The 19,139-nt window shown below is 40.8% G+C and overlaps 1 protein-coding gene across 3 annotated transcripts in view; it reads right to left on the reverse strand.

Annotated features, from left to right (window-relative positions):
- Window positions 1-1,197: 1,197 nt before the first annotated feature.
- The window catches only part of SLC30A10 (solute carrier family 30 member 10), a 47,570-nt gene continuing 29,628 nt past the window's right edge, over window positions 1,198-19,139 (reverse strand). For 2 of the 3 annotated variants that reach the window (XM_055234465.2, XM_055234464.2), the window contains exons 2-4: window positions 18,529-18,606; window positions 9,281-9,520; window positions 1,198-6,695 (exon numbers count right to left, since the gene is read on the reverse strand). In XM_055234465.2, coding sequence (XP_055090440.1) covers window positions 6,196-6,695; window positions 9,281-9,520; window positions 18,529-18,606 — 818 coding nt within the window. In that variant the 3' untranslated portion in view covers window positions 1,198-6,195. Of the gene's footprint in view, window positions 6,696-9,280; window positions 9,521-18,528; window positions 18,645-19,139 lie in introns of all 3 variants that reach the window. The other variant, XM_063613948.1, reaches the window with a different exon arrangement.

Here is a 19,139-nt window from a genome sequence, read left to right on the forward strand (position 1 = left end):
AATATTTATGGAGCTACCACTATGTGCCAGGTACTGTTCCAAGTACTGTGATGGGGCTGAAGAAAATAGTGGTGGATTATATAAAGCCTTATCTAGTGAGGGAGACTGAAAATAAGTAAAAGCATAACTTAATGTTACAACATAAGAGTGGTATGAAAAAAATATTCTGCAGGGTAGGAGACAGAGGGTAGGTGGGATTCTCTGTGGAATAGAGAGTCTGTACTCTAACTCCTGGGTTCAGTTCTCTGCTTCATGCTACAGACTCTTATTGTTGAAAGAATCTGATGGTCATGAAATGTTGTGTAGCCCCCTTTTATTGCAGAGGCTAGCCAGGGGTTGGAATGTGCACATTTGAGCACCAGAACGCATCCAGCACAAGGTTATCTCAGCAATCACAGGCTATACATAGCTGCCCTTAAACTCCCACTAAGTTGCACGGCCTTACTTAACTTCACATGTGGACTATAAACTCCTTGAAGACAAGAATCACTTGCACACACTTTGCAATAAGTGTATGCTGATAAATCAATTAATTGATAAAAGCAATTGAAAAAACTGGAAGACTGTTCCTCTAATCCAACATTTATAAAGATTACAGTCAACCCATTGGAGAGATTTCAAATCCAGAGACCCTCTCCCAAATAAGCCAGGCCTCTCTATCTTCCCTGAATCCAAACAGATTTCCCTTCTACACGAAGCCTACTGAGCCAAATCGGTCAGAGCCCAGGGCCAAATCGGTCTTTCTAGAAAACCAAATCAGGGCGGGGCGTGGTGGCTCATGCCTGTAATCCCAGCACTTTCGGAGTCTGAGGAGGGTGGATCACTTGAGGTCAGGAGTTCAAGACCAGCCAGCCAACATGGTGAAACCCCGTCTCTACTAAAAATAAAAAGTTAGCCGGGCATGGTGGCGAGCGCCTGTAATCCCAGCTACTCAGGAGGCTTAGGCAGGAGAATTGCTTGAATCTGGGAGGTGGAGGTGGCAGTAAGCCCAGATGGTGCCACTGCACTCCAGCCTGGGTGATAGAAGAAGGGGTGTGAAGGAGACTAGCAAAACAGAAAAACAGAAATAAGCCCAAATTATTAAAACCAATCCAAGGAGTTACTGAATAATAAACTTACCAGGGTAAATGACAAAGACAAAATGAGTTCTGCTACTTGAGTTATTTGTTTAATTGCCACAGACATATCTCAGTCATGTTTCTATTTTTTAAAAAAATTTTATTTACAGCACCATTGAACATCTTTGAAAGATATGCTCATGTACATACATTACTGGGGGATTCACATGCAATTATTGAGTTATTTAAACTTTATGTCTTAGAGTTTTGACAGTTCTCTCAAATGTGAGGATTGCAACTCTAGCAAAATTGCCTGTGAGGACAGGAGGAGAATTTTAAGCAACAAAACTCCACAATACTGTAACATAACCTCAGATCTCCAGGAAGAGGTCACTCTCCCTTGAAAATCATCCTTTCCGGATTGTTCTCATTAGAGTGCAGAGTAGGTTCAGTGTCTGGCATGGCTTTGTACTAAGAGGTGACAGTTGATCATCTAGCAAACATTCAAGAAAGTTACATGTAAACGAAAAGGTACGAAATAAAACACATGAAAAGAGAAGCACCAGAAAATGACTTGTCTGCGTTATCTAAACTCCAGATGGGTAAGAACACACAGACTACATTGAGGATTATCGTTCAATGCAATTTCCACTTGAGAAACTAAATTCCTGGTTTGACAACCTCATTTCTACCTGTGGCTATTCGAGGGTAAATAAACTAAGAAGCATAAATAACGCGACACTTTATCAGGTGCATGACATCTATAGAGCAGGCATGCAGTCCGTGATCATTCATCCAAATTCAAAATTCAAATCAGGTCATGTTTCCTCATTTTTTCTACATCAGTTTTTTTTTTTTTTTTTTGCAGTCTTTTACTACAGGAATATGAAGATATATTTAAAAGCCGAATACTTTAAAATCAGGAAATGTATTTTGCTCTCTTGAAGAAAATAGATATGATTTGGCAAAGGATAAAATTAGCCATAAATGATAAAGATTTTTTTAACATCTGAACTTGTCATTAGCACTAAGATGAGCTGCTTACCAGGAACTAAGAAGAAGAAACATCATCAAGTTTAAAATTGATCATTTTAAATATGAAGGAGATTTAAACATCTTAACCCCATGAATCAATTGTGCTGATAACTATCCAGTCTCATTTGATAGTGGGCTCATCAAATTGAGGATATTCAGGAGTTAAAGAGATCAGCACAGAAGAGTGAGACCAAATGCTTTTTCTTCATTTCATTTACTGTTATAATGACTGATATGTATAAAGGGATTTATAAGGGCTTTTCATTTCAAATTACATTTTTCTTTAAATATCCAAAGTTCCTATGTGGAAACAACTGCAATTTTTATGGATAGGCTGGTCTTGCCTTTAAAAATATGTTTTTAAAGAGCAAATTCTGCAGAATTAATTATTAAAAAGACTATGGGACTTTGGAGAGGCTTTCATTAACATTGTCCCTAAACTACCCTTAGTTCTACCCAGTGGCTCAGAACTTGGGGCAATTTTTTTTTTCCCAGGTTATATGTGGCAATGTCTGGAGACATTGGTTGTCACAACTTGGGGGGACAGTACCGGCATTTATGAATAGAGGTCGGGGTGCTGCTAAACGTCCTACAATACACATCCCACACATCAGGAGCAAGAACACATCCAATTCAAAATGTCAATAGTGCCAAGACTGAGAACCCCTGGAGTAAGCCTCACAAAAGCTCTTACGACCTCACAGGGCAGCTGTCTTATTGTAATCCCAAATCTACCTCAGTGATTTCCTGGACATTCAAAACACCTCTTTCTACTGAACTTTAGAGTTCTTGATTTACCACCACTGGAATTTGCTCTGCCAATGGCAAAAAAAAAAAAAGAACTAAATATGGAGAATATTCTTAATTCTTCCTCAAATAATGTCTCCCTACTTTATTGATATTTTATCAAGAAGTTAGAGAGTAATTTTATTTTCTGTCAACAATGGAGCCTGTGGGTATTCATAATGGCCCAATATCATGAAAAAAAATTAATTATATTTTCAAAAACAATGTTGAGAGTCAGAAAATGAAGCAGACATAGTATTTCCTATGGCCAATGCTAAAATAATGTGGAAAGGACTGTTTCTGTAGAAACAGAAGTGCAGTAGGGCCGTGTAGAAGGCCAGGTTAGCACACAGGACAACTGGTCCCTGACCTGACACAGAAAATATGCAGTAGACTTTAAAAATTATGGCAGTTCTGGCCAGGCGCAGTGGCTCACGCCTGTAATCCCGGCACTTTGGGAGGCCGAGGTGGGCGGATCACGAGGTCAGGAGATTGAAACCATCCTGGCTAACATGGTGAAACCCCGTCTCTACTAAAAATACAAAAAATTAGCTGGGTGTGGTGGCGGGCACCTGTAGTCCCAGCAACTTGGGAGGCTGAGGCAGGAGAATGGCGTGAACCCAGGAGGCAGAGCTTGCAGTGAGCCGAGACAGCACCACTGCACTCTAGCCTGGGCGACAGAGCAAGACTCCGTCTCAAAAAAACAAACAAAAACAAAAACAAAAAATTATGTCAGTTCTTTAAAAAAAGGCGGAGGGGAGGGGATTTTCTGTAAATAACCTAAGTATACATGAGCACCAAACTGAGTGCCAGTGTTTTTCTAATCTTAAAGGAAAACAGTGGTGTTTTAAATCTATTTATCAGCTGCTACTGCCACCAAGCAGGGCTGATTTAAAGGGAAAAAGAAAACTCTTGTATTTCCTTGGGAGAATTAAAAGGCAAGACAATTAAAGAGAGAGTGAAACCCAAGTGAAAATAGCATACAGCAGGCATCACAGTGCCACAGGTGGCAAATGCAAGCCACTCAACCCAATACAAAATTATTGCACTTAGCATGATTGGACATTATTAAATGCAGTCAGCCAAACTGTCTTAAAAAGGTATTATTTCACATTGACTCCAGGCCATAATCTGGTATAACTGTCTATCAAGATACTGTTCTGAAGTTAGGTTTAATTACAGTGGAATTAAGTGCCTTTTCTTACCCAGAAAAATATTTTAGAGATTAAAGAACAGTGTTTAAATGCAAACTAATATCCATTCCTTCAGCCAGTTGCACAAAAACTGTGAAATTATAATTTTCCCTTTTAATAAAGGCAGAATGATGTGAAATCAAATTAGACCTTCAGATTTGGAAGTCAGAGAAAAATTTCTTTTTTGGCTCTAAGGAATTTCAACCAATGTTTATGTAGGAGAATCTGGCCCACTGATCTCCATGCTGAGTTTCTTAAGAGGATCCACTGTTTTGTGTGAGTACATGCCACACTTTTAATACTAAAAATAGAAATTCCTACTTATTAACCCCTTTGAGCTTATAAAGTGCATATAACCTAGCCCAATAAGCTCCTAGAAATAAAAATATTTTTAGGCATTTTTCTATTTACCTACTTCACAGCCAATTTAAACTCAGATAAGACATTTTCAAGGAATAAAGAATTTCCTGGCCAGGTGCAGTGGCTCATGCCTGTTCTCCCAGTGCTTTGGGAGGCCAAGGCAGGAGAATCACTTGAGGCTAGGAGTTCAAGGCCAGCCTGGGCAACATAGCGAGACCCTGTCTCCACAAAAAAGAAAAAAATAATAATTTCCTATCCTACGGATCATAGCTGCTTATTTATTTTAGCCTTCAAATTTAGGACGAAGATAAATTGTTTAAATATGATGTTTGTTCTAAAAAATTGTGGATGCTGCCTTCATTATCAACCCAGCACCTCTGATAAATCCTGTGCAGATTCTAAACAGGACTTTACATACTAAGAGATGGTTATTTTCCGACAATCTTGCAGTCTACCAGAGATGATACTAGTTGTCTAGTGAGGCACCTCCCATTTTCTCATACCTGTGAGACTGTTCTGATTTAAATACTGATGTCTGAGCAATGTGTTAAATACATGACAGATGCTTCTCTACTACCAACATAGTTTGGTTATGGGTCTGAATCCGATTATAAAAATTTTATTTGAACTTGGTAATATGGATCAGAGACATGAAAGAAAATTTTAAGTTCCTCAAAAACACATTAAAGGCAGCAATTAAGCTAATTCTCATTTCTCCCTTGGACATCAACTTTTCCATTGAGTTACTAGTTGACAACTATAATAAATACTTCAAATATGTCTAATTAAAGAGAAGGCAGTCTAGCTTATTTATTTCGCAAGAATTAACACTCAGTGTTATGCATTCTGCTATCCCAGGAATACTCTTTTCTGGTAAATGCTGCATAGATCAATGCAATTGTATGAAAGAAAAGTCAAAGGAAATTTGGAAAAATAAGTAAATCATTATCAAAGCACTAAATGAAAACAGCTCCAACTATACTGACTCTAAAAGACAGTATATGAGTATTTGTGTCATACTTAAGGAAGCTTAAATATTCTCTCACTTCCATGTGAAAAAAAATGTATTATATATTTAAGCATTTGAAACATTCTATAGCTGCAGTTCACAGCAGAAAGCAAACATTAGTTTTCTTTCACCTCACAAAATGTAGAGATGGCCAAAGCCCTCCTACTAACCTTTACCTCCTCTAGAATGTTCTGAGAATATTTTCTACCTTAATAGTTATTCATTTTATATTTATTCAAAAATGAATCAAAGAAAAAAGATATTTCTTCAGTGCCAGAAATACTTAACTTGCCTGTTTTATGATCATTAAGGGGATTGGGAAATATACAGCTATTGTGGTACTTTAGTTTTTTCAATGTATTTAAGCTATGATCTCACCTGAGCATTAGCTAGAAGTTCTAATCAGTTTAGAAACAAGAACTTCTTTGAACACTGTATCCGCAGCTATTGAGCCTCAGTCCCAGACTTCAATGTCCCTGATATATACACTAGTGCAGTTTGCTTTAGAAAATGCATGTTCAAGCTGAAACAGTCAAAGAGCAGCATGAGACACCCAGGGGAATGGAAAGGAGTTAGTTACATAAAAATTCACAGGCATGTTTAGCTAGAATTCCAAACAGCCAACCCCTAGTGAACACAGAGCATGCACACTCCAAGTCTGGTCTGAGCCTGCAACCCAGAAAGCTCTTTTTGTGAGCCAAGCTGGTGGTTCCAAAGTGCCTCGTCTATACGGTCTGATTATGTGGGCACCAGACTAAAAATGCGTGCTGTTGACATAACATTGGTCCTCCTGAGTTTTGTTAAGAGTTTGTCCGTGGTCACTCAGACAGCCATCCAAAGACACTTCAATAGCCACTTCTGTTGCATCTCTTCTACTGAGGCCATCACTTCCATATGTGTCTAGACAGGGCCCACCATTGTGCTCAGCACAGCCATTGACGTGGGCCAGAGGCAGTGCCCCGGGGGGACAACACAGCTGCTTAGCACAGCCCTTGGAGATGCAGGGTGAGTTGCAGAGCAACAGTAAGTCCTTCTGCTCCAGGGGTTCCTTCAAGTCCACATTTTCAAACTGGATGGTCACATTGTGGATTCCCGCACTGTGGAAGATTTCTCGAATTTTTGTGCTGGCATCTTGATATCCCCTGTCCTTAGGATACTTGATGTGCAGGGTGGCAATAATCTTTCCACTTACAAGTTCCCAGATGTGCACTTCATGTACACTGCTAATTCCAGGCACAGCAGAGAGTTTACTCACTGTAACAGAGAAGAGCAAACAAAAGCCAAGGTGAGAGCTGCATTTGAAACATGGAACTACAGGAGGGATATGGTCCCGTTAGGCATTCTCACCAAAATGGCTGCATACTTACTAAGAACAGCAGGAAGAAATTAGTTCTACCTCTATGGGTACATTTGCCCTTAACCTTCTTTCTCCACACATTGTTAGCCCACACAAAGTCATTTAAGAAAATAAGTCTAACAACGACAAGAAAAAGGTCCCCAGGGTTGCTGAGTATACAAGGGAATGGACACTTGAATGAACTTCCCATAGTAGTATAAAGTGCAATGCCTTTTCTTAAAAGGGATGATTTGGCAACATGGATCAAAAAAACCTTTTCTAGCAATTCTAGTACTAAAAGTTTAACCTAAAAGAAATAACCAAATATGTATGTACAAGAACAGTTTGGACAATGATCCTTGTATTCATTAAAAAGATGGCACCAACAAGGAAATAGTTAAACCAATTATATAATGGAATAGGAGACAGTTGTTTAAAAGTAAGTTGCATATTTAAGGATATGAGAAAATGTACATAAGGTATTTTTAAGTGAAAAAGCAAATTGCTAAACTGTGTATATGGTATGATCTTTCTTTTTACACTGCATATAGAAGAAAATATTAACAGTGGTAGTTTCCACAGTCAAATTATGAAAGATTTCTATTTTCTCATTTAGGCTCCTCTGTATTTTCTTTTTTTTTTATTATACTTTAAGTTTTAGGGTACATGTGCACAATGTACAGGTTTGTTACATATGTATCCATGTGCCATGTTGGTGTGCTGCACCCATTAACTCGTCATTTAGCATCAGGTATATCTCCTAATGCTGTCCCTCCCCCCCCACCCCACAATAGTCCCTGGAGTGTGATGTTCCCCTTCCTGTGTCCATGTGTTCTCACTATTCAATTCCCACCTATGAGTGAGAACATGCGGTGTTTGGTTTTTTGTCCTAGGCTCCTCTGTATTTTCTATACTTTCCAAAATGAGTATGTATTTAGAGAGATGGTATTCAATACTGATTTGAGCAAAGGCTCTGCAGTCAGCTAGTTTGAATCCTAGTTTGGACATTTACTAACTGCATGAGGTTAGGCAATTACCTAACCTCTCTGTGCCTCAGTTTCCTTATCTGTATAATAGAAATGATAATAGTACCTTTTTGTATTATTTTAAGGATTAAAATGCATTATTATGAGTAAAGCACTAAGAACACTTACATTTCTAGCATGTAGTAAATGCTATGAAAATATTGCTATTGTTATTACTATCTTGCGGGGGGGTGTTTTTGTTTTCTTTTTAGAGACAGAATCTTGCCCTGTCTCCCAGGCTGGAGTTCAGTGGCATATTTATGGCTCTCTACAGCCTCAAACTCCAGGGCTCCAGTGATCCTCCCACCTCAGCCTACTGAGTAGCTGGGACCACAGGCACACACTACAACCTTTACTTTTTTATTTATTTATAAAAAATAATTTTTTTTATTTTTCTAAAAATGAGGTCTCACTATGTTGCCCAGGCTGGTCTTGAACTCCTGGCCTTATGCAATCCTTCCACTTCAGCCTCCCAAAGTGGTGAGATTACAGGCATGAGTCACAAAAAGTAGCCCTCTATTTTTAAAAATATCTGTTTTTAAATATATTACTTTACTAAAAACATATCCAGTATATATCACAAATTTCTTTGTATACGTTTATCTTATTTCCTCAATTGGGAAACGAACTAGCTCCTGGGAAGGCAAAGGCAATGCTGTATGTCTGCTCTTCTGTCTCCTTCCCTCTCCCACCACCTGCTCTGCCTGCAGCTCTGGGCAGTGTTGTGAGAGACACAGTGACTTGCATGCCCACATTAACTAGAAAGCAGGGTCTAGAATATGAATGATTCATGTTTTTAGAATAAGGAGAATAAAATGAAGTTCTTGGCAGAAATGGCCTTATTTGAATTAAAATAAATCTTTGACATGAAAGTAAGTAGCCCAGGAATAGGTATTATCCAAGCATTGCATTCTTTTCTTTTTTTCCTGTTTTTTTTGTTTTTTTTTTTTTTTGAGTCAGAGTCTCGCTCTGTCACCCAGGCTGGAGGGCAGTGGTGCAATCTGGGCTCCCTGCAACCTCCGCCTCCCGGGTTCAAGTGATTCTCCTGCCTCAGCCTCCCGAGTAGTTGGGATTACAGGTGCGTGCTACCACGCCCAGCTAATTTTTTGTATTTTTAGTAGAGACAGGGTTTCACCATGTTGGTCAGGCTGGTCTTGAACTCCTGACCTCAGATGACTCACCCGCCTCGGCCTCCCAGAGTGCTGGGATTACAGGCGTGAGCCACCGTGCCCAGACCAAGTATTGCATTCTTAAAAATTTGCAGTTGAGTCAGAGAATCACGGATTGTAAAGGACCTTTGGTACTTGGAGCTGAGTCATCTTAATAGGCAATAAAACATATGATGACATCTCTACCACCTGGTGATTTAAGGTGTTTCAGAATACATAACTCAAACACTGCTCTTGAATAATGCTTGTCCTTTGGCCTGAATAACATTAAATTGAGAGTGGTTCTGGATCAAAATTCAGTCTACTTACTCAGCTCTTCCATGTTGACTCCTTTTGGGACCATCTGTAGCAGAATGGCAGCAGTCTCCTTGATGAGCGGGAAGGCAGATGACAAAATGATGATGACCATGAGGACAGTCAGGCTGGGGTCAATGTAACACTGCCAGTTACACGGGTCCTCGCTCTTCAGGGGAAGCACATAGAATATGACGGCCGTGATGACCACAACCACGGACCCCAGGGCATCTCCCATCACATGCAAAAGTACACCTGCCGGGAAGAAAGAAAGACTACTGCCACGTGACACTCACTGACTTGGATTTCCGGGTATATGAATATCTGTTACCATTTGGAGATTTTTGGTTTTTGTTTTGGTTAGAACAGTAGGATGAATCAAAATAATGACAACTACTTCTTAGGAAACAAAACCCCAGGCCACCATCTCAGGACTCAGAGTACCTTGGAAGAGCAACAGCCTAGGAAGATTCTGACCTGCAGGAAGAGTGACTGTGCCGTCTCACTGGGCCACATCATTACCACTCACCACCCATCAAAGGGCACCAAGCTGGCAAACAGATTTCTTTTTCTTTCAGACAAGCATCTGTGCTTTACATTGTTTTAAACATGTTTAAGGGGAGAGAGAACAAGTTCTATTAAGAGTGTTTAAAACAAATTGTCTTTCTTCTACCTTGATCCACTTTCCCCTTTCCCTGTAAGCATTTACCTACTTTGCATTTAGTCTGTGGTCATTTAAATGGCATTTGGTTTAAGAGGTGCCCAAGAACAGGGACTCTAGCAACATTTCCATTGCATAAAGAGCCATTTATCACAATAAAATAAAATTAAAATTCTACAGATAATACTAAAAATTGTGAGTGCCTTTAATTAAGGGAATTGTTTCTAAAGATACTGATTATGATATAGAACACATGCATTCCTCAGCAAAGATTTGAGTGCCCAATTGTTAGCCAAAGACTAAATCGGGATTTAGTAAGTAAAGTAGGTAAGAATTTGGTCAGAAAAATTATAAAATATATACACAAAGTTTTGGGTTTTGGTTTTGGGGGATTCTGTTTGTTTTTTACAAAAAGCAACATCAGAATCTTGCAATTCAAAGTATAGTTTGCAAACTAGCAGCATCAGCATCACCTAGGAGCTTGTTAGAAATGATGCATCTCAGGACCCACCTCAGATCTGTAGAATCTGGACCTGCATTTTAAAAAGATGCCCAGATGAGGCTGGGCACGGTGCCTCACTCCTGTAATCCCAGCACTTTGGGATGCCAAGGCAGGTAGATCATCTGAAGTCAGGAGTTCAAGACCAGCCTGGCCAATATGGTGAAACCCTATTTCTACTAAAAATACAAAAAATTAGCTGGGCATTGTGGGGGCATCTGTAATCCCAGCTACTCAGGAGGCTGAGGCAGGAGAATCGCTTGAACCCAGGAGGCGGAGGTTGCAATGAGCCGAGATAGTGCCATTGTACTCCAGCCTGGGCAACAAGAGTGAAACTCTGTCTCAAAAAAAAAAAAAAAAAAAAAAATGCCCAGATGATTGGAATGCACATAGAAGTTTCCAAAGCACTGCTCTAGAAGAAAGCATATATATTAAGAAAGGTCTGCTTTGTCTCTCCATGTATTCCACAGACTTATGCAGTAGAATTAATAATAATCCAAATTACTAACAACTTACTCATGGCTAAGTCTAAACAGTCTCATTTGGAAGGTGCTTTAATTGAGCTAATTCCTCCTCTTGGCAACAACTCCACAATTCTAAATAACATCGTAGGTAAAACGGCATGTGAACACTAAATGTAATTTGAGGCAATTGCCTCAAATTTCCCCCAAAAAAATACGAGAATAAAAAGAATTCCCATATTTCCTTTTGGCTGAGTGTTTACTTATGATAATAAGATCTTGATTCAATATATACATTAACATTCCCATTTTCTAAGGCTGTGCTCCTTTCTCCCAACACCCCACCCACAAAGGAGCTTTTAACTCCGCAGTCCCTGTCCTGAACCACTGAAGGGAAACTCAAAAATTCTTTGTTCCTCTACAAGGAGCTAAGAATCGAAGCTTTAACTTGCTTCCGGACAGTACAAAATGCTACCATAAAAATATGAAAGCCTAATATTTCCTATACACATGTGATGTCATGTTTACTGCATGAGACAGTCTGTTATTCTCTGATTGTCTCATACATGTTAGGTCCATTTTCCTCCGTAAGTAACATGAGGATCAGGGCCATACTCCAAATTGCCTTTGTTTATATAATAGCAATGTAGGCATTCAATAAAACAGTAGCTTCTGGGTGATTGTCATAACTCCTATGACATACAGTAACTCTTGTCTTTAATAATAATAACTATGATTATTATTATGCTAACTAACACATATGCTCCAGGCATTGTTTTAAGCGTGTTACACTTACCCATTAAGTCCTTTTAAGGACTGTAAGGTGGTTACCCTTGTGAAAATAAGTAATGCAAAATCTAAGCTGTTGGGACTCGAAAGTATTTTGAGCCTTCAAGGAATGTGAATTACAGGGCCTGAGCTACGTGACAGGCAGCTGTAAGCTGTTGTATGTCTGAATTCAGTCTTTTTCCTTACCTGCATTGCTCTGTAACATGTTGTAAATGGCAAAGGGCCCCAGGGAAGACCCCCTTCTCTCTTACTGTTGATTTTCATTCTCCCTCTTACCTTTTTCATAAAAGACATCATGGCTATCACAGTCCCTTAATATGGAATGTTAAATACACTCTTTTAAGTTGGAAAGGAAATGAAAACCAGCTATAAAGAAAACAAGCCACATGGAAAAGAAAACAAATTGTAACTAATTTTTTTAACTCCTAAACCAGGCTTGTATACAAAATGTTGTAACCCTGCTAAATTTCTTTGTCTTATATATAAGCAAGAATTTAGCTTTTAACTTTGGAACCCTATCCCCATTTCTCTGGAGTGATGAGTCCCGGAATGGCCGTTGCCAACTTTTCACTTGAATAAACTCTGGAAAATTGGAATCAGACCCTTTTGATTATTTCTGGCTGGTACTCTCTTCATTTTACAAATGAGGAAACTGAGGCACAGAATACATAAGTAACTTGTCCAAAATCACACAACTAAAAAGTGTTAACTGGAGATATCAATCTGGGTGGTCTGACCAGAGATCTACTGTGCATCCCGCCTCATGTAAGTTCTAAAATTCAATTTCAGCTTTTCCTTCTGAGAAATCCCACTATTACTCCCTAAGAATTATATAAAATAGTAACTTTTGAACTTGTTTTTCCCATAATCCACAGTAAGAATTATGTTTTGCATCCTAGCACAGAGATACAAATTGAAACAAATAATTCATGGGAAAGCAAAACTCATCCTTATATATGACTTCTTAATATTATCTATTCTATTTCATTCAATTATAATTAATTTTCTACTAAACTAATTCTAGGGCCCAAATTGTCACAGCCTTCAGTTTGAAAAACTGTTTAAAGCAGTATCCCACTCAATTCCTGACATTCAATAATGCAATGTGTCTTCTAGCTGCCCATGCAAAGATGAAGAAGGCCTGGTCATGACCATTAACTACAGTGCACTGGTAAAATTCTGTGGGGTGTCTGTGAGTGTGCGTGTGTGTGAAAGAGAGAGAGACAGAGAGAGAGAAAAAATGGGGTCTCCCTCTGTCACCCAGGCTGGAGTACAGTGACACAATCATAGCCCACTCCAACTTCGAATTCTTGGGCTCAAATGATCCTCCCATCTCAGCCTCCCAAGTATCTAGGACTACAGTTGTGTGCCACTGCACCGGTTAATTTTTTACTTTTTAAAAGAATTTTTTGGCCAGGCGTGGTGGCTCACGCTTGTAATCCCAGCACTTTGGGAGGCCGAGGCGGGCGGATCACGAGGTCAGGAGATCGAGACCACGGTGAAATCCCGTCTCTACTAAAAAAAATACAAAAAATTAGCCGGGCGTGGTGGCGGGCGCCTGTAGTCCCAGCTACTCGGAGAGGCTGAGGCAGGAGAATGGCGTGAACCCGGGAGGCGGAGCTTGCAGCGAACCAAGATCACGCCACTGCACTCCAGCCTGGGTGAGAGAGCGAGACTCTGTCTCAAAAAAAAAAAAAAAAAAAGAATTTTTTTACCCTTTTTTTTTTTTTTTTTTTTTTTGCAGAGACAGGGGTTTGCTATGTTACCTGGGCTAGTCTCAAACTCCTGGCCTCAAGTAATCCTCTTGCCTCAGCCTCTCAAAATGGAAGATTCTGAGATAAATACATCAATAACCTCCTCAGAGAGGAAAAGAATCTTCCTGTGATGAGAAATCTCAGGAAAGTCTTGTGGAGAGGTAGGTAATTTGGGCAGGACTCTGGAGAGGAGGAAGACTTCAACAGACAACCACAGGTGAAGGCATTTCAGACAGAAACACCTCGCGGGAGTCTCGTGGGAAACTGAAGATGGAGGACATGCTCGTGGGGCAACGCTGGAGGCTGACGCGCTAAATTCGGACTCACAGACCCTGACGCTGTTGCTATGAGCCAAGGACCTTATTATGAGAGTCAACCTCTTGGAGGAGCAAGATTCTCATCTGTGAAATGGGGTAGTGATAATATCTGCCTCACCTCCCTCAGAGGCTAGTTCTGTAGACTATGTAAAAAAATGTCTGAAAACCCTCTGAGAATGACCAAGAGGTGATGATGATGATAACAGGCACCATTTGTTGAGTGGGTCCTCTGTGCTATTCTAACCACCCATGTGATCCGCACAACACAGGGATGTTGGTCCTGTTATCTCCATTATACAGATGAGGGGACTGAACATTAAAGAGATTAAGTTCCTTGCCCAAGGTCACCTAGCTAGGAAAAGGGAGAGGCAGAACTCAAACCAGATCTGCCTGATCACAGGGTCTAAGTGCTTCTCACCTCACTACAGATGTACATTAAATGTTGACGGGTATGCTGGGAGACAGTGAACAGCTGATGGGGGAGGCGAGGCCATGAAGGACTGAAGAGAAGGGCAGAAATGTCTAGAAAGGAGTACTGGCACCAGAACAGCAAGCTCTGAATGTCAGCAGTGTATCCTGGATGCAGTGAAGGATTTGAGCTGACTCCGATGTGATCACATCTATGATTCCGAAAGATAAATCTGGCAGCATTATCTGAGACACAAAGAGCACTACTTAGTAGACAACTCAATCACCTGCTGAGTCACAATGCTCTCAAGGTAGCTTTGAAAGACAGCAAACCTCTGTACTTGGCCTTCACTTGCTGCCTTTAGATTAAAACGAAACCCCCCAAAAACTGGCATATAACATAAATTGGCAATTTGACACAAGTTGAAATCTGATGTGTCCCAGCACTTAGGAAAGCCATCAGTGCTGTTGAATTTGTTGAATGACTGGAAATAGTGCATCTGCACTGGGCAAATGGTAATGAAAAAATGAGCTCTTTCTTATTGGGAAAAAGTAAGAATTACAAAGACGCATCTCATCAAAGGGGATTTCTTTTCAAGGGATGTCAAGATGGCTATTCATCTATTTATGTTTATACCAAACTTTAAAAAGCTAATTGTCTTTCTGACATATTGTTACAACATTTTTAGTACATCATGTTTGATTCTATTAAACAAAATTGACCACTACAAAGCACATTGATGAGAATTTTAAGAGGATTGTGTTTTTACCATACTTTACAGTAGAAGACAGAGTGTGTTCCTTAGAACCCATTTTTTTGCCAGGCATGGTGGCTCACGCCTATAATCCTAGCACTTTGGGAGGCCGAGGCCAGTGGATTACCTGAGGCTGGGAGTTCAAGACCAGCCTGGCCAACATGGCAAAATCCCGTCTGTACTAAAAATACAAAAAAAAAATTAGCCAGGTGCAGTGGCGCGCGCCTGTAATCCCAGCTACTCTGTAGGCTGAGACAGGAGAATCGCTTGAGCCTGGGAGGCAGTTTGCGGTGAGTCGATGTCACGACACTGCACTCCAGCCTGGGCTACAGAGTGAGACTTCGTCTCAAAAAAAAAAAAAAAAAAAAAAACCTCATTTTTTTAATTCCCATTGGAATAAGAGAAACAGTAAAGAAAGTGAAGAAATTGTTTGTGTTCACAGAGACCCCCGTAAGCTGTTTCCTCTGCAGATCTCCAGAGTGGGATACAGTCCTGCTTTCTAAAGCAGTTGCTTCAATGTTAGAAATATAACCATTCAGCCAGGCGCGGTGGCTCACGCTTGTAATCCCAGCACTTTGGGAGGCCGAGGTGGGCGGATCACGAGGTCAGGAGATCGAGACCACGGTGAAACCCCATCTCTACTAAAAATACAAAAAATTAGCCGGGCGTGGTGGCGGGCGCCTGTAGTCCCAGCTACTCGGAGAGGCTGAGGCAGGAGAATGGCGTGAACCTGGGAGGCGCAGCTTGCAGTGAGCCGAGATCGTGCCACTGCACTCCAGCCTGGGTGACAGAGCGAGACTCCATCTCAAAAAAAAAAAAAAAGAAAAAAGAAATACAACCATTCAGTGGACTGTGTACTAGAGAAGCAAGCCCTCTCTGTCTGGAGGCTAGAGGCAATGTGTGATCACGGAAAGGGCCAAAAATGTGATGTAGGAGCCCAGGATTCCAGCCTTGTCTCTGCTATGAGCTGGGGTGACTTGGGGAAGTCATCAAACTCTCCGCACCCTGCTTCCTCATCTGTGAAGTGAAAGGTTGAAATCCATTTTCCCTAAGGTCCTTCCAGTTCTAACATTCTGTGATCCTTCACTGAACTGTGGCTCCAAGATAAGAACACAGCACCAAAGGGGAGGCCAGCCTCACACTTAGCCGGGAATATGGAAAGGCTCCTATTAGCCACAGCACAGGTACTTGCCAAAAGCAGCAGGAATGATCTCAGCTAACACGGAAGCACTGTGGATTGAGCCGAGTAATTCCACCCACTAATTAAACCATAATTGTATCCATTCAGTAAGATTGTTGTGACTACCAGTTCACTTATTCATGAATGGTACCAGGGACAAAGTATGTACTCAATAAAAATGTTAGCTAGTTTTCCTACTATAAGCCTATACACTTTATATGTTTCATTTATTTCAAAGCAATCCCATAAGGTGGGTACTGTTATTATCCTCATTTTAAAGATGAGGGGATTGGAGGCTTACAGAGGTTCAATAACTTGCCCAAAGTCACATGCTTCTTAAGCGGCAGGGCTATGATTCACACTCAGGCAGTTTGAAGCCAAATCCCAACCTTTCAGCCACTGCACTATTCACCTCTATCAGAAGCTAGAGGTGCACTGGTGTCAGTCCCTATAAACCAAAGGCCCAGCCAGGTATAGCAAGGCATTCTACTACTGAAATTTTTCTACCAAGAAACTTCAATAGCTTAGGACTAAAATTTGGCAAGTTCATACAAGTTTCCCAAACAAGATCACTATATCTATGAGGGTCCACTCTTCTTCTTCTTTGCTTCAGTCCACCTACCTATTCTCTTTCTCAACTTTGTAACATAAGAATGAGGATAGTTGGCTGGGTGCAGTGGCTCACGCCTGTAATCCCAGCACTTTGGGCAGCCAAGGCGGGCAGATTGCCTGAGGTCAGGAGTTCGAGACCAGCCTGGCCAACATGGTGAAACCCCGTTTCTGCTAAAAATACAAAAATCAGCCAGGTGTGGTGGTGCGCACCTATAATCCCAGCTACTTGGGAGGCTGAGGCACAAGGATCACTTGAACCTGGTAGGCGGAGGTTGCAGTGAGCAGAGGTGGCGCCACTGCACTCCAGCCTGGGAGACAGAGCAGGACTCCATCTCAAAGAAGAAAAAAAATGAGGATACTTAACAGAACAGGCTTTGAAAAGTTAAAGTCTCTGATGGTGAACTCCACCTTAAAAATTATGTATGTGTGTGTATATATATATATATATATATATATATATATATATATTTTTTGAGACAGAATCTAGCTCAGTCTCCCAGGCTGGAGTGCAGTGGTGCAATCTCGGCTCACTGCAACCTCCACCTCCAGTATTCAAGCAATTCTCCTGCCTCAGTCTCTCCGAGTAACTGGGATTACAAGCACCCACCACCATGCCTGGCTAGTTTTTGTATTTTTACTAGAGATGGAGTTTTGCCATGTTGGCCAGGCTGGTCTGGAACTCCTGACCTCAGGTGATCTGCCCACCTCAGCCTCCCAAAGTGCTGGGATTACAGGCATGAGCCACCGCGCCCAGCCCAATGTATATATTTTTAAACTGGACCTTAAAAAAGAAAGATAAAGGATGATTTTTTTTTCATTACAGATTCTCTTTTAAAAGCTCACTACTAAGCTCTTTCAGAGAGCAAATTCCCCTGTTGCCCTTAAATTTATTTGATTAATTTAGAAATTTTTAGGAGCTCATATGTTATTATTGTTATCTTCTGGATTTTCCCTATAGGTTCACTCTGACAATTCCTTTGTAAAACAGATGTGAGACACTCAAAGCGAAGGTATCTCCTGAATTATTAATTTTTCATTATATTATTTCCATCAAAGCCCCACTTATAGGCTTTCCCCAAACCACAGGAAAGTAGAGGGTTGCTTAATCCTTGTTGGAATTCTCAAAGTCAAGATTGGGGATTAACCCCTTCTGGAATCACTCAGAAGCAAAGTCTGTGCCCAAGAAGTTGGAAAGGAGAGATGTTGGATACAATGGTGTCCAGAAAGAAACATATCTCAAAAAGCCCTGGGCTGACCTTAGTCCAGTGCTTCTGACCTTGACCACATGGTGAGAAGAATGCTAGCTAGGTGCTTGCCTTGGGCCTCACCAGAACACTCCCTTTGGTCCTGGGAGTGGAGGTTTTAGTGAGCCAACAGTCCCTTCACAAAAGCAGATTTCTGACAGAAATAGCTGATGCAATAGGGTCACTCAGCAATGCAAGATAGGGCACAACCTTGGATAGCAGCTCACCTACTCTTTTCCTACCTTTATCAAAATCAATTCAATTAAAATGGGTTGCATGATTTGTTAGCAATACCCACGGACCAGTAAAACCAAGTAAAGTAGTAACATAACATTAATATGTGTAGCTCTGGAGCAGGCAGTATTAGCATGGGTCTAAGTGGAGCTAAGATAAATCATTAGCAACCAGTTTCTCCCTCAGGATCAATGCAGTGATTACGAAAGGGAGTTGGGTCATAGTCTATGCATGTAACTGGCCTACTTTCAAACACACCTTTGCCTTATTAAAAGTCAAACAGAAATAAACAACACAGTCCATATGTGTCATAGAAGGGGATTTCAAATAGGCCCAAAGTCAATCCTACCTCTGATATTCAGAGCTTCAGACTTTTTCTCTTTTTTCATCATCTCTTCTGGCTCATTCTGGGTGTTGAAGGAATCACCTGCATTCAAAGAAGAAACCTTGTGTTGTGTATAAGTTCTACAAACAAACAAACAAAAGAAACCAATGGACTCAAAATAAAGTTTTGTTATTTTAAATTCCTACTAGCTTAAGGGATACCCTTCTTCTGCACACCCACAGCTCAGAACAGTACATTTTGGCCTTGAAATAGCCTTGTGATCCACCTTTGGACTTCATTCACACACCCTTTCAAGTTAAAACAAAAAGAGGGCGAATGGGAGCCCACCTGCAGCCCCTAAACCCGTAACACCCAAGAAGACAAACGGATGGGCAAAGCGGGGAGGGGGGGAGAACAACAAAATTCAGATAGCAAGTAATGAGAGGGAGGAGGGGTTGGAGAGTGCTGCCTGTTGCCCAATAATAATTACTGATTTCCAAGAAAATCAATACTCATATAGAGAGAATAGGGTAAGGGAAAAGACGCCAGGGCTACCCGAGGATCCAGGAGAAAAAAGAAAGGATGGGGAATATGTTAAATTGGCAGAAGAGAAGTAAAGCAGGATTGTAAAGGGA

Source organism: Symphalangus syndactylus, chromosome 19 (assembly GCF_028878055.3).
Source record: "Symphalangus syndactylus isolate Jambi chromosome 19, NHGRI_mSymSyn1-v2.1_pri, whole genome shotgun sequence".
Lineage (NCBI taxonomy): Eukaryota > Metazoa > Chordata > Mammalia > Primates > Hylobatidae > Symphalangus > Symphalangus syndactylus.